Raw genomic sequence first — 15,540 nt, forward strand, 5'->3', positions numbered from 1 at the left:
TACCACGTTTGGGTTTGTAGAGACTTTCACAAACCCTGTTTTTCTGCCTGAGGACGTTTCCGGTGGCTCTTTTGGAAGTCGGTACTAGGCCTAGACACACCTCAGCAGAGAGGCAAGGCGCGCAGAGGGAAACTGGCTGTTCACGCTTAAAACCCTCCTTCCAGACGCAGGGCTGCCGTCGCCTGCGGCGCGAAGTGCTTCTCTGGACCTGTTTCTAGTCTCCTGTTTCTAGGCTGAGTTGGGTTCCCAGACACCGCGGTGGTCCCCAGCAGTCCAGCCCCCGACTAAGTCCCAGCCACCCAGGGAAGCTGGGGAAAACTCTGAAACAGGATCGCAGCAGCCGCCTGGCCTTTGCTCATGTGTGTCCAGCCAGCAAGCAATCCCTAAGGCCCTGGGGTAGAGAGCAGCATGACCTGAGCAACGCTGCTTTCAAAAGAGACGAGGAAAAAAAAAAAGGATGGTACGAGGTGGGATGGTGAAACCCGAGGAAAGGAGGGAAACCGGAAGAGACCGAGCTAGGAGCCCAAAGCCTCCGTACTGCCCCTGCACTCGATTATTTAGGACAAGATCTCTAGCAAGGTACGCCCCGGTGCCAAGAGGATCAGCCTCACACGCGTGTCTATGCAGGCCCAGCAGGCAGAGCAGAGAGGCCTGGAGGGCACCCCGGCGTCCTCTCCACCCTACTGCAGGGTGACCCTGTGTGCCCCCTGAGGCCCCAGGCTCTTCAGAGCTCTGACATGCAGGCCAGCCTACCCCACACACTCGGGGCCTGCCTCCGCGCGCCATCCTAACTGAGCCAGGCCAGGCCGTGCGCACTGGCGTAGAAATCCAGGAGGCTCACGTCCCCAAGGAGGGTCCCAGAAAGCGGCCCAGGGGCCTCGGCGTCTTCTGGGGGCCCTCTCACACATGGGTGTGGGGACAAAGGCGTTTGGGCCTGGGACCGGCCCCACAGCAGCACGCGGGGGCGTGGCGCCCACGTTCTGGCTGGGCAGCCGGAGCTGCGGAGCTGAGCGCGGGCCTGGGCAGGGTCGCGCGTGTACTCCTGCGGAGGGGACACCGCGGTGGTCGTGAGCCCCCAGGCCGCAGCCTCCACACCAGCACTCTTGCCGCCCCTCGCGCCGCCAGGCCCGCGCCTCTGGCCCCCGCCGCAGCGCGGGTCCCAGCTCTGCCCGGTGCGTGGAACGCCGCGCAGCCCGCGCTCACACTCATGGACACGCGCAAACGCGCGGGCCCCCAGCGCCGCCCTCACCCGAGCGCCCTTCCTTCTGTGCTCGCGGGCTCCGGCTCGCTCCGCCGGCGGCTCTCCTCGGGCCGGCCGCCCCGCCTTCCTGCCCCCGCTGTCCTCGGGCCCGGCCGCCCCCTGCTCTCGCTGCCCCGGGGACAAGGGGCGGCCGCCGAGGGGCGCTTCACGCGTCCCGCGAAGGCTGAGCTGGGCCGGCTGGGGCCGCGGGGCTGGCCTCCGGCCGCGCCCTGTGTGTTTTCCCTTCGCCCCTGAATGCTAGATTAAGATGTAAAGATTACCCCGGCCGAATAATGCCTGGAGTCAACACTCAAGCAAACAAAAGTGCTTGCACAACTCGCCAGCCCCGCTGGGACGCGGACCGCGGGCTGGGCGTGGGGGGAGAGCGCGCTCCTCGCTGCTAATTACAAATAAATGATGATGTGCTCACTAAGTAATTGATTTAATGACGTTCCTATGAAACTATTAAACCCGAGTGGAGGTCAGGCTGGAGGCGCCCCAGAGCGCCCATTGTGGGCTGTTTAACTCCGCCGGGCTCCTCGGAAAGACATCGGGGCTAATAGGTGAAGCCGCAGCTGCCGCGCCCGCTCCCGAGCGCCGGCCCGGCACCCTCCGCCCGCCCGCGCCCCGCCCGGCCCGCTTACCCAGCCTCTCCCAGCCCGCCGCCGGCCCCCGAGGGCCTCCGCAGAGGGATCCCGGGTCGAGCAGTGGCGAAGTGGAGCCCGGAAACTTGCGCGTTCTGCCAGCAGCCGGCGGCCCGCGCGCGGCCCACCGCGCCTTCCTCACCCACCCGCCACTTCTTGCAAGAACTTCAGCCAGTGTGCCACGCAGGGTGCCCGCGCGCTCTTGGCAAGGAGCCTGGAACCCAAGTGTGTGCCCAGTGCACAGACAGGGGCGGGGCTGGCGGGTGTGTTTCAGGTCAAAGGCCACCTTTCTTCCTTCCTTGCTCAGCCCTGTTTGTACAAAAAGGGTGAGGAACTAGGGATAGTGGAGTAGGAAAATGAGTAAAAGTGAAAAAAAAAAAAAAATCACTGGAGCGGGGAGGGAGCTTGGGCCCAGCAGCTTCCGCCCTAGGTTTCGTGGGAGAAGCACCTCTTGGCTGGGCACCCTAGCCCAATCGGTCACACCTTGGCCCTAAGGCTACCACAGGTACCACAGGGTGGGAGCGCCCTAGGCCCACGCTTCAGGGCTTGCGGGAGGGGTTCCTCTCGCCCTCCCGTTCCCCAGAACACAGCGGCCGTCTTGAGGCGAAAGGGCACAGACTCCTCCTGTCCTCTACCTCATGGCTCTTGGTGGGAAACGTGACCTTCCTGTCCGACAGGCTGGACAGCCCTCGGCGTGCACGGACGGCGCCCATCCAAGACGGAAAGGTCAAGGGGTGCGCGGAGACCTACAGCTAGGAGTCCTACACCCTCTGACGGACAGCAAGAGTCTAGGTCGCTCAGGCCCGGACAGCAAGTGCGTCGGGTCCCTCCGCTGCCCGGGGCCTTGTGCTCAGCTGGGACTCCGGTCCCTGAGAGGGCCGAGGGGGGCTTCAGGCCCGAAGCCGGTCTACCAGGATGACCTCTGCAGCCAGCCAACTCCATCTTTCCTCCCTGAGAAGCCATAGTCAACCAGTTAAGGAGGCATGGATTCATTTATAGCTCTTCCCCCGCCCCCCCCCCCAAGACAGGGTTCCTCTGTGTAATCCCGGATGGCTGTCCTGGAACTCACTCTGTAGACCAGGCTGGCCCCCAACTCAGAGATCTGCCTGCCTCTGCCTCCCAAGTGCTGGAAATCAAATGTGCTGGGAATCAGCACACCCGGCTTCCTTTTTTTTATTCTGTCCTGTCTAGAAATTTCCAAAGTAAATAAATAAAGCTGAAATAAATTTCCGTTTGGCCATTTGGTCTCTCTGAGGGCCTCCCTCAGCTCTCGTTCCTCAGAGAATACTGACGGAAGTGCCTCCAGAGCCACAGCACGGACTCGGTTTCCTCCGCTGTAGCAGTGGGGTCCGGAGGCCTTTATCTGTGATCTGTGGGTGGGACCTACAGGGAGCAGCGAGAGGCCTGTTTGAGCCAGACGTTTTTCCTTTTTTTGTAGGAGCCATACTGGGTAATGGATTTTTGTAGGGTTGGTGTTTTAATTTTCCTCACACAGGAATGATTAAAAAAGAGGAGGGTATCCAAACCGGGAGACCCAAGTGACCTTGTGCCCCAGGAAGGCACAGAGTGGGTCTCCTCGCCCTCCCTCCCCCCCATCCCTCAGACTCTTTTAACCAGGCTGCTGACTGCATTCCGCCCTTCGTGTGGGATGGCCGCTTCTCCTCAGCCTGCAAATGAGAAGTGACATTTCAGCCAACCCAAAAGCAGAGCGTGGGGACACAGGCCCATTGACGGAGCGCAGCCCAGGGGCCGGCCGGCTCCACAGCATCCGAAGTTGCCTTAATTAATACCATCTTAAATAGTGCAGCAGCCACGGAAGACAAAGTTGAAGACAGCCTCTGAGGCCGGGTGCCCGACAAGCTCCTTCCCCGTGCCGTTCAATATTTAATGCGCCCGCTTGGAATGCAACTACTGGTGCTCCTTTCTCAGCAAGGACATTATTTTTTCACGGTGCCCATGGCCAGGGAAAGCCCTTTAGGCAAAGAAAATCAAAATGTTTGTTGTTTTGGATGACTCATAACTCTTGTTTAACACAAGCACTTTCAGGCCAGTATAACAGGCGCAGCCTCCAAAGCAAACAACACAATCCTCGTGACAGGGTCGGACACAAAAAGCGCATTGTCTTCAGGAGTGCCCTTTCTCCGCTGCTGGATGGGGGCCTGTCTCCCGGTGAACACCACGCCGCCATTTCACTTTTGAACTATTGTTTTTGAGTTATGCCATGTGGTCAAAAGGAGGGAGAAGGGGGTTGTTTCCAAGCTCCTAAGACAAACGAGTCGCCTTTTGAATGAAATCCCCCCGCGATCCTTGAAAACGGAGTTTAAATGTCACCTCCGCCTTTCTAATGGGCACAGGGCTGGAGGCGATCCTTCAAAGCGCCCGAGTGATAAACGACCCTTATTAAATATGGCCCGGGCTGCTGGGAAAGTGGGGCGCCGGGCCCGCGCGCCCGAGAGCGCCCCTGGCTGGAGGGCCCGGGAGCCGCAGGAGGGGCCGGAGCCGCCGAGGAGCGCGGGTGAGGGTCCTGGCTGTAAGGCCACTTCTTATCTGCCGCCCCCAGCGCGCCCGCGAGCCCCCAGCCCCGGCCTGAACGGTTGGTGCGCCCCCCTCCCCCGACTTCTTTTTGTCCATGGCCCAGTGGCGTCTGCAAGTCTGAGCTGCAAAGTTACTGATTTGCAGGCCGCACGTTAAGGCAGCCCATGTAAGTAATTTCTCCGGGCACCCCGGCAAAGGAGAACAAATCGCTGACAAAGGCGGGCGCTCTCGATTCAGCGGCGTCGTTAGGGCAACCCTGGAATATCCCTCTCACAATAAGTTCCACTTCAAAGCGTTCCTCATTGAGCGGTGACTGTTCGCACTTTTATTAAGTCCGGGCTTTTTCACTCCGAGGAATCATCTGTTTGGTTATTTTTCATCGTGTTTATTTTTCACTATTCACGCAGTACTTGTATTAAATAAACAAAGAACAATTGCTCTGCAAATAAAAGTGCGTAGGTGGGGAGAGAAGGAAGAGGTAGTGGGGACCGGGCGCCCCGGCCCCTCTCCCTGCTCTGACATCACTGCCCCACCCCCACTGGCCTTTCTCCCCTTCCCTCATTCTTTCTCCTCTCTTTCAAGCCGGGAGGCTCTATCGGGAAGCCCTCATCAAGCAGAAAGCTCACACGAACGCTATGAGCGTGTATATCCTAGGTTTATAATCTTCGCGTGTGCACTTCTGAGGACGTGAGAACTGACTAAACTACCTGGCCATGAAAGCAAGGGTCACTGCAACTGTATCCTAACCGAGTGCCTCACGTTGCCTGGACTCTCCTGGCCCTGCCCATTGCCATAGCAATTCTGACGCTCTGTGTGGATATGCCATAAAAAACACTAGTTTGAATATCAAAGAACACGCCTTTGAACTGCTCCCTGCCTGATCAGGCGCTTGCGTGACGCGTGAGTGTGTGCCCTGGGGTGTCCCTGCGTGGGCGTGGGATCGATAAGAGGGAGGGGAGTGTGCTGGCCACCACAGGGTGCTCGCCCTGTGATTCTGCTCTCCCCTGCCAGGCTTGGAAGGCTCCTGAGGTCACGGGTGGTGTTTGGGCAAAGTGCTGGCAGATGGCAGGGAGGAAGTGCCGGGACTGGAAGGCTGGATTCTCTGGCCCGCATGGTTCTGCTTGCCTTGCGATCACTTTCGTTTTCTGTGATTTCAGGTGACCACTTGGGTCACCTGATGACCTGATGAAATGCATTCATCTCTCCTCTCAACCTCCTCTAACCAGACCGCCTGAAGCAGTCAGTGGGGGCAGCATCCCTTGAGTCACAGCACAGATGGAGATGACTCAGAAAAGCACAAGTCTTCCGAAGTTTCCACAAGATGAGACACATGCGTCAGGAGGCAGGTCCAGCCGCAAGGCCTTCAGGCCCCGGGGCACTTGTGTGGCCACCTCCAACCCAAGAGAACACAATTCCCACCCTGTAGCTCTTTCTAAGTACCCGAGGCTCTCCTAGCATCGCTTCACCCAAAAACATTTGAATAGGAGAAACATATAAAGGAGCAAGAACCGTGTGTTTGAAGAGCCTCCTGGCCTGGAAAACAAAGGTAGCCGATTCAGTGTTTGCAAAGGCCACATTTTTGCAGAGGGAAGATGAAGTCTTTGATGATGGCCAACTTAGTGTCAATAAGTGGCTTTCTCTGAGACATATTCAGACGGGAGCTTCTTGCTTGCCAATTGCCATAGAAATCTTAACACACCATGAAGAGTGTCCAAGCGCCAAGCCTTCCGTTCTGGACTAAATTACTTTGAAGTGGCTCAGGACGAGAGTGGTCAATTTTAACTCTATAGACTGGACAGAGGATGCTGGGAGCGGGAGATTGTGCGTTTTAAAGCAGAAAATAAGAAGGGGAAACGTGTTTTATACACTCCATACAAGCTCCTGCTCATTGTCAGGCATCTTTTATCTTTTCTATCTCCCATGAATGATTCATGTCTTGGGGGCTTTGTGTCACCCTTCTTTTCACAAGAAACTTCATTAGAGAGCTGTAAGTTTTCCCATTGATTGAAGCCCTCATTTACGAGTGTTTTTCTCCTTCGTGTGCTGGTTATTGTCATCAGGCTTAAAACAACTCTTGGCAACCTGTTTCACCTTTACTGCATTTAACAGACCTGACTTTGAAAAGCCACTATAACCTTTTGGAGAAATGCTTATTGATGTGACTAGTGATTGTTTTTTAAATGCTTGCCTTTTATCCGTTTTGTAGTGGCGAACATAAAAACAAGTAAACAGCTAGGCTTGCTAACATGCATAGCCAAACACACCAATCTGAGCAACAGGAATATTTTGTTACCATGCAGGAATTGTTAAATACCTACCCCAAAATGCTGAGCTTAATTTACACTCTCAACATAAACCAAAGTCGTACCTTGGCCCCACCCCCACCCATGGCCTGCTGTGCTGCTCACTAATCAATGTTCAGTGATTAGCCACCAAGCACATCACTAACTTCAATGGACGAAGCTGGCTCTGAGATTGGTGTAACTGCACTTGTAACCTGCAGGAATTCGTTTTTACACACAGTTCTCGACTTTCTAGATCGGTGGTTCTCAACCTGTGCGTGCTGGGGGGAGGGCACTGTCGAATGACCCTTTCACAGGGGTCACCTAAGACCATTAGAAAACAGATATGATGTACAATTCCTAACAGCAGCAGAATGACACTTATGAAGCAGTAACAGAACAACATGGCTGCGGCCACCACGTGGGGAAGTGTATTAAAGGGCTGCAGCGCTGGGAAGGCCCGGACCCACTGCTCCCGGCCGTGCCCTCCCCCTTGCTTTGGGAGCGGATGCAAGCAGGGAAGTGTAAGTCAGTGTCCACCACTTTGCAGCTGTTCTGCCTTGGAAGAATGGAGGAATGCCATTGGGTAAAAGTAGCAGTACATAGGAAAAATGCCTTTATTACATTTGTCCACCACCATTCCTGCCCGCTTGCTCATGGAGGTACACATTTCAAGGTTTTATTTTCAGTGTATCAGGAACCAATAAATCTGTGGCATTAACCTATGCATGGCAAAATACATAAAATACATATTCCTTTGTTTCATAATAAATAAACCTGTAGCATGATAAAGAATAGTGCAAACTACCATTGAAAAAGTTGTATAAATAAAACAACTCATTATACATCAGGAATATTTTGTTCTAACAAGTTTACAGTACATAAATTATCCCACTCAAGTTCATACCTTACCTTTTCTATTTGAAAGGACTTAGAAAGTGAATATCAGGAAAAGTCAAACTTTTTAAGTGTAGAATTATTTTGTATTCAAGTTGTAGGTCTTTCTCTCTGTAAAGGAGGGTTTGCATGTTTCGTGTTCACTGTAAGAATCTGAAGACAACACTGAAGGGTGTCCACCAACAGCACCGTGCACCGTACTATCTCTACAAACTACCCATAATCTCACCGACGTGAGGCAAAGGCATGCAGGAAGAGCGTCAAGGTTTCACGTTACCTTGTCCATTCAAGTAAGCTCAAAAATATAGTTTCTATTTTCCCACTTTCCTTCTTTTTTCTTAAATAAACCATGGATCATAAATGACAATCTTTCACCAAAATGTATAATATATTTCTTTGGTGTGCTTTGAACTCTTCCAGAAAAAGGATCTCTAAAAATAAATTAATTAAAAACTGTACAAATAAAACTATTCACAGACAAGTTATTAACAATGACAAGACTACATCAACCACTCACAGCACACAAAACAAATTTCTACAAATCATGGGGGTGTCTTCAGGGTCTCTGAGGATAAATGGGTACCTTAGTACGTGTGTGATGTTTCTGAAGGGCTACAGTTTGCACAGGACATGTGTTGTAACAACTGAACAGAAATTAAGAGTTATTGTCCTGGGTCCTTGACCCTTTGCATCCTGGCTTGACAGCTCTGGCAAAGGTCACACATTGAGTGTTTGGTGGCAACTATAAACCTTTTAAAATTTTTATCATGTATAGCAACTCCTCCTCTTATAATGTAAATCATATACTTTACACTGTCATTTTCAGATGACATGTCACAGATGAAGGAAAATTCATTAAAAACAAAGACATTTTTAAAAAAAGGTTGATAAAGTAGCACAAACGAGGAGCTGGCCTAAGCTTTAAAAAATGGTCAGGTTGGCACTCTGACACCACAGACCTCCCTGTGCATGTTGGCATCCTGAAGACCTTGTGGTCAAAAATACAGCTTCCTACCATCCCTCATGTTTGGGCACAGCAAGGAGGCATCTGAAATCCCCGATTTAAAATCAAAACAACACAACCCAGCAGAGGAAAAAGAGAGCACTTGAATTCCTTCTAGTTTATAAAAGATCAGTTTCCCAGTTTTCTGTCTCACAGCTCCTGTACCTCTGCTTGAACAGTCACAGTAGCACGGTTTATGGAGCTGTGTGAGGGTGTCTGCACGCCGCTGGCTGTTCTGTTTTTAAACCACGTAAGGAAAGACACTGACGGAACAATCCTGTATAAAAATAGCATGTCACGGTGAGGGCAATAAGAAAAGCACAGGAATTAAAATGATATTAGAAACCAAAGTTTGTTTGTTTGTTTGTTATACAAAACCTTTTAGACACAGGCACAGTCCAGGATCTATTGTCAGTGCAGAAAGTGTGTTTTACAATCAAGAGGCTCAAAAGCAGCCCTCATGCCAGTGCCTGAGGCATCCAAGAGGCACTCCAGGACACACAGAGGGCCTGGCTGCTGTGCTAACCTCTGACCTAATACTGGACACACAACACAGGCGTGTGTGTGCACATATATTGTATTGGCAGTGTATGTCTCAATTCCTTCCCTCATTTTCCTTGATAGAATCGGCCTCCAGGATGGCCCCCTGCAATGTACAAGCTCAGCTTGGCTGTTTGTTATTTGCTGTTACTGCCGGAAATTGAGCCCAGGGCCTCGTGCACAGAGGGCAGGTGCTCTACCACGGAGCTACGCCCCTCTTCCTGTTCTGTTTTCTTTGTTTGTTTTTGTTTTTGTTTTTTTAGGAGAAACAGGAAAGGAAAAACAAAACAAAACCCCAACCAAATATCTTAATTAAATTAATCAAATGTACAAACACCATAGGGTTTCATACTGAATAAATAGGACTAACAGGAGCCGGTGGAAGCCTGAGCCAGTTTGTCTCAGGTTAGGGTGCAGTCAGAGGGTTCCGGCACCCTGTCTCACGCAGTGGTGGTTCTAATGGAGCGTCCGCACGACTTCAGGGGTCCCGTACACTTCCTCGTCTTCAGACTCGGAGGTGGTCCCATTGCTGGAGGGCGTGTGGAGGTGGCCAGGGGCCCCGCTGGCCTGGCAAACGTACCACTCGTTGAGGTTGGTGACCTGAGGGGACAGCGTGCTGGAGCGGCTCCTGGCTGTGTCCAGAACGGGGGACAGGCTGTCGCAGCCTGGGGTCCCCATGGAGTAGCCGAGGGCTCCCGGGGAGGGAGGGGGCGACTTGCAGTGTATCTTCATGTGCTTCCTCAGGGAGCTGGGGTGGGTGTAGGACTTGTCACAGCCTCGGACCTTACAGTAGTAGGGCTTGTCGCTGGTGTGCACGTGGGAGTGTTTCTTCCGATCACTGCTGTTGGCGAACTTCCTGTCACAGCCATCGAATTCACATTTGAAAGGCTTTTCCCCTGTAACAAGACACAGGAAAGGTGAACAATGGCCTTCCAGGCCTCTCACTGGAAGAAGCCGTGAACAGAACTAGGGGCCCCTCTCCCCTGCTCCTAAGGGGCAACTTGCAGCCCTGTTCCTAACTACGCTGCTCCAGGCATGCAACGGAGCAGCCGCTGCGAGGACTGGCCTGTGTCCACCCGGCTGGACGCTTCGCTTAGAGTTGGGCTGTGAGGGACCAGATGTCAGCCCCATAGCAGCAGAGAGCTCAGAGTGACAGCTGAGGGCCAGGATGCGCCACCAGGACCTCCACGCTAACCCCACCCCCACCAGTTCAGAAGCAGAAAAATGCAAGTGGGCCATTTTCCCTGTGAAAAACATGTAAACGAAACCGCGCTTTCACAACCATGAGTGCAGAGCGAGAACGGAGGAGATCCAAACATGGACGTATACACTAAGCTCACAGCGAGACGACAGTGGTTTTTGTCTGAGAACCTTCCTAGATGTCACTTACGGGGAAAGAAAGAGGAAAAGCCAAGCACTCCACTCGTAGAGATGAAGACACCCGTGAAACACGACCCCACCTTGAGAGTTCACAGGGCTGGCTGGGCGGAAGGCAGGCCACCGGCAGCCCACCAACATCCCCACGACCCCGAGGGACAAGAGGGGGTGCAAGCCCGGCAGAACAGAGCAGAGTGGACACAGCAGACACCACGGCCTCAGCAGCCCACCCTGTGCCCGAGGAAAGTTCCTCCGACCATCCTCCTCGCCCCTGACAGTCAGAACCACCGCAGCCAGGGGAATCCAGCCACATCACTTTGGTTTATAAACAAGAAGACAACAGGTTAGATTCTGAGTTTTCCCTCTCAGCAGCTATAAGCTTGATGTATTCAGGTCCCAAACGGAACAAGTCACCCCACAATACTGTTTCATACTAATTTTTTGTTGTTCCATTGTAAGGATTAAAAAAGAAAAAAACAAAACCCGCAGCTCTCAGACACCGCTGAACCCAGGGCAACATTCTTTGTTTTGGATAATGTTTCAAAAAAGACAACAGGAATAAATTTCTATGGGTAATTCTTATTTTTTCTATACAAATATTTCAATGAAGTCTTTTTTTTTCCTTTCGTATTTCATCAATGTTAACTGCTCCAATGCCAGAGAATGATAACAAGACTGAAAGTGTTTAAATGCCTGAAATATTACTTTCCCTAACTGGAAATACTGTTTAAAAATGAAATGAGTTGTTCTTGAAATGTACTTCCTACGCTAACCTATGACTGGACACAAGTCACAATGATAATAATATCCTTTGCAAATTCTCTACAGATGGGATGAAATAAAACAAAACCAACCCCTCCCTACCAGAATATGGATGTCAGGATTTCTGTGTTATCCTGTAGGTCCAAGGCAAGCCTCTTTATCATAGTATATTATGTCCTGCATAATTCATAAAAAAACATGTATCATTATGTATTTATACATACAACAGCACTTCAGTATAGAGGCTTACTTGGCTTTATGCGTGCTAAGTCAATGCACTGCATTTCAAACTTCTTGTGTTTCTGGGCAGCTTACCTATCTTGGGTTGGAAGAGGAAGGAGATGGAGCATGGAAGGCAAGGCAATAAGGGGCAGCGGTGGGCGAGAAAAACAAGCTAGACAGAACTGAACAGCACCCGCTGTCTCCAGGCCCAGCAAGGCCTATTGGGAAGGCTGGGTGACCTCAACGTTCATGCTGCAGACACCGACAGAACTGAACTACGCACAGTTTTGGAGACTTAGTGTTTGTAAGAAAGCCGTGTAATATGGCCGTAAGATATCGCCTAAATCTGGCCAACTCCTCTGACACCAGCCAGACACAGGTTATAAACGCAGCTGAGGGCACGTGGGTCAGGAAGCAGGCCCTCGGGAGTGGCCTGGGGATTAGCCCTTTGATCCATCTGCTCTGGGATCCTAGATAACCCCACAAAGGGAAGGCAGTACTACAGGGAGGGGAGGAAGTGGAGCGGCCTCTCTCTGGACACAATGGCTCAGAAAGGCCCGGCACAGCCAAACACTAGGCTCGCTAGGAACCGAATCCGGGGTGCCAGCACCCCTCTCCAGGGGCACCCCACCAGCTCCACTCAGCCTCTGGGAGTGGGAACGGGAAATGTAACCGTCCCCGCTGCGTGGAACCAGAAAGAAAATCCTGCACTGGCTGCCACCGATGGGGTCAGAGGGCAACCTGTCCCGTGGGAACCCAAAGGCCACGACGCGAGCCGGCCAGTTTCTCCCTGGTCAGTTGCCAGCAGCCTCCGGGCCCACTCTTCTCCCGAGGCCAGGGCCGCGGAGGGGGCCCAGAGCCTGCCGCACTGCCTTTGAGGGTTCCCCCGGCCCCGGCTGAGCAGAGCCTGCGGCCGGCTGAGCCCCTGCGCGTTTTTACGAGGGTCTCCAGGGAAGTTTCCATTTGGAAAAATCATTAAGAAGGATTGATCCGGGTTAGGAAAGGAGGAGGAAGCCTCTAAGGGAAACGTACTTCTGGCTGGTCTTATCACTCTGTGGGTTCCCGGGCCACTGGGGGGCCTGCAAGGTGTAGGTCCCCAGGATCTAGGCCCGGGGCCGCAGCCTGGGACCGCTGGAACCAGGCTGCTCTCTTAAAGACCTCGGCCGGCGGGCCCCGCGGAGGGGCCTGCGCTTGGGGCCGCCTCTGCCGCCCTGATGCGCCGATAAATCAGTCAAGTGACTGTTGGATGTAAACTCAGGTGACCTAAGGGTCCTCGGAGGAGCAATATCGTGTCTCGTATAAATCTAGGCCGTAGTCGCGCCCCACGGCGCTTTAGCCCGGCGCGGTCTTGATTCTCCAGGGCCAAAGCACCTCCGGGGCTCGACCCGCACCGCCAGGCCTCAGCGCCCCCTCGGCAGGGCCACGGAGGGTGGTGCGTGCGTGTGTGCGCGCGTGTGGTCCAGTGGGAGGAGGACCCTCCCGGCGATAGTTGGGAGTTCTCTCCCAGTCCCAGACGGGCAGGCCTTACCGACGCGGGGAAGGCGCCCTCACTGGTCTAGAACCTTCCCCTGAAGGGCAGAGGCCGGCTTCTCCAGGGCCCGGCCCTCGGCGGTTGGCGCCCTCGGGGTGGGAGTCGGTGCTTGAGGTTATGTAAATCAACGTTGAGGCCGCCGTGCCCAGGAGGTCGCGGGGGTCCCAGGAGCACACCAGGTCAGGGCTGTGTGAACTGGTGTGACCCGCGCGCCCGCGAGGGTGGACGGGAGCGAGCGGCTGGTGTGAGGGGCGCGAGGCCCCGAGCCTCCCACCGCCTGGGGTCCCGCGCGCCGCTCCCACGAGGCCCGCTGCCCGGGGCGGGGTGGCACCGGGCGCTCCCCCAGGCTCTTGCCCGCGCGCGCCCTCGGCTCAGTTGTTCACGGGGGGGGGGAGCGGGGGCGCCACATGTGCGGGCGCCGCGCGGGCCGACACCCACCTGTATGAGTGCGCTTGTGGATCTTGAGGTTCTCGGAGCGCGCGAACACCTTGCCGCAGCCCGGGAACGGGCAGGGGAAGGGCTTCTCGCCCGTGTGCACGCGGATGTGGTTGATGAGCTTGTACTTGGCCTTGAAGGGCTTGCCCTCGCGCGGACAGTCCTCCCAGAAGCAGACGTGGCTGCTCTGCTCCGGGCCGCCCACGTGCTCCACCGTGACGTGCGTGACCAGCTCGTGCATGGTGCCGAAGGTCTTGGAGCAGGGCCGGGTGGCGGGCGGCGGCGCGGCCGGCGGCTCGGGCTGCAGCCACTGGCAGAGGAGCTCCCGCTTGATTGGCTGCCGCATGTAGCGCAGGAAGGCCGCGGGCGCGCCGGGGAGGCGCGGGGGGCGCGGCGCGGCCGGGGGCGCCGGGGGCGGCGCGTGCGGCTGCAGGTGGGGCCCGGGCCCGGCCGCCGCCGCCGCCGCTGCCGCCGCGGCCGCCGCCAGGCTCAGGTTGAAGTTCACGGCGCCGTAGCCGTGCAGCGCGGCCGCCACCGCGCCGTAGTGCGCGTCCCCCGAGCGCGGCGCGAAGGGCGGCTCCGCGCGGCCGTACAGCTCGGCCGCCGCCAGCCCCAGGCGCATCTGGCCGTTGAGCGGGGGCCCGGCCGGGGCGCCCGGGGCGTCGCGCGGCGCGGGGAAGAGCGCGGGGCCGCCGCCGTCCCGGGCCGCGTAGGCGCCGCTGGCCGCCAGGAACGCGCCGGCCGGCCGCGGAGGCGGGGTCGGGGCCCGGGGGGAGCCGCCGCCGCCCCGCTGCTCCCCTCCGAGCGGGGCCCCGTGCATGGCCGCCGCGGGGGCCGCGGCCGAGAGGTCCCTCCGGAGCACGACGTCCCTGCTGTGGCCTTTGCCGCTGCTGCCGCCGCCGCCACTGTTGGTGGCGGTGCAGCCCGAGAGGGCAGGAGGAGGAGGAGGGGGCGGGGGAGGGGGCGCGGGGGGCCGGGAGGGAGGAAGAGGAGGGGCCGGGGGCGGGGGCGCCGGGGCCTGCGCGCCGGGGAGGGCGCGGGCGCCGGGGAGCGGTCCCGGGGCGGCGGGCGCGGAGGCCGGGGGCTGCCCCGGGAGCGCGGGCGGCGGTGGGCGGGGGCCGGCCTGCGCCATGCGCCTGGGCCGTGCCGCGCTGTGTCAGCGCCCGGTTCCCGCGGGCGAAGGCGCGCGTTGGCGGCGCGGCGGTGGGCGAGGGCGCGCGGGCCGGGCGCCGGGGCCCGCCATGCCCCGAGCCGCGGGCGCTGCCGCTCCCGGCGCCGGCCCCTGGCGCTCTAGGGGGCCCCGGGCGGACCGCCGCCAGCCCGTGCACCCTGCCCGGGCGTCCGCTCCCGCCTCCAGGAACGTGAGTGTGTTGGGCGCTCTCTAACTTGTGGCGCGGTGGCCGACCGTCCCCGTCCCCACTCCGCCCTCCGGCGAGTGGCGGAGCCGGCACCACGTTCGCGCCGCACAGCGGGACCGAGGCTTTGGAATCGGCGCGAGTGGGATTGGAGCGAGCCCTGTGATTGGCAGCCGCCTCGGCGGCGCGATTGGCTCGGGTTCGGGCTCCCGGCCCAGCGGGGAACCGCCCCCGTCTCCCGGCCGCCGGCGCCCCCGCTCGGGCCCCCGCCCCCGGACCCGCGGCCGCGCTGCCCCGGACGCCCAACTTGCGCTAGCAGAAAGTTTGCGGCCGTCCCGCGCGCCCGGTCCCCGCGCCCGGCGCAGGTCGTCCGCGAGCTCCGGGCCAGGGTCCAGCCGCTGGCCAGGGCTCCGGGACCTCCGAGCAAGGGCAAAGCGGAGGTTGGAGCGGGTCGGCCGAGGAGGATCCCCGGACCCGAGCGCCGACGGCTCCTCCCTCGGCTGCTCTCCGGACCGACCGGCCATCTAGCTACCGCCTCCGTAGCGATGCCAGAAACTCCTGTGTGGTCAGCTCCCGGGCCACGTGGCGGGCAGACTAGAGGAGGGACGTTAAACTATCCTGGTCACAAAACAACTGGATGGAGCTTGGCAAAATACCAAAGTCAAAAAAGTATACAGTGCGTTTCCCCCCAAGGAACAGTCTGGATTCGACCTTTTA

The 15,540-nt window shown here is 56.9% G+C and overlaps 1 protein-coding gene and 1 long non-coding RNA gene across 3 annotated transcripts in view; both read right to left on the bottom strand.

Moving 5' to 3' along the window:
• Positions 1–2,161, bottom strand: part of LOC132656539 (uncharacterized) — a 67,255-nt gene extending 65,094 nt beyond the window's left edge. The window contains exon 1 of one of the 2 annotated variants that reach the window (XR_009594319.1): positions 1,885–2,161. This is a non-coding gene — a long non-coding RNA (uncharacterized LOC132656539). The remainder of the gene's footprint in view (positions 1–1,884) is intronic. The other variant, XR_009594318.1, reaches the window with a different exon arrangement.
• A 6,055-nt stretch (positions 2,162–8,216) lies between these two features.
• On the bottom strand, positions 8,217–14,721 carry Zic5 (Zic family member 5). Its single transcript, XM_021644835.2, has 2 exons — positions 13,472–14,721; positions 8,217–10,037 (listed from the first exon to the last, which is right to left on the bottom strand). Exons 1-2 carry the CDS (start codon positions 14,598–14,600, stop codon positions 9,598–9,600), a joined length of 1,569 nt encoding a protein of 522 aa, XP_021500510.1. The 5' UTR covers positions 14,601–14,721; the 3' UTR covers positions 8,217–9,597.
• Positions 14,722–15,540: the final 819 nt, after the last annotated feature.

This window comes from Meriones unguiculatus, chromosome 9 (genome assembly GCF_030254825.1).
Source record: "Meriones unguiculatus strain TT.TT164.6M chromosome 9, Bangor_MerUng_6.1, whole genome shotgun sequence".
Taxonomy (NCBI): domain Eukaryota; kingdom Metazoa; phylum Chordata; class Mammalia; order Rodentia; family Muridae; genus Meriones; species Meriones unguiculatus.

Excerpts from the sequence above, each read along its gene's own strand:
- Zic5 (XM_021644835.2), bottom strand. The coding sequence starts at position 14,600 with ATGGCGCAGGCCGGCCCCCGCCCACCGCCGCCCGCGCTCCCGGGGCAG. Across the intron at positions 10,038-13,471 it reads CCACAAGCGCACTCATACAG|GGGAAAAGCCTTTCAAATGT; the intron begins GTGGGTGTCGGC and ends GTCTTGTTACAG.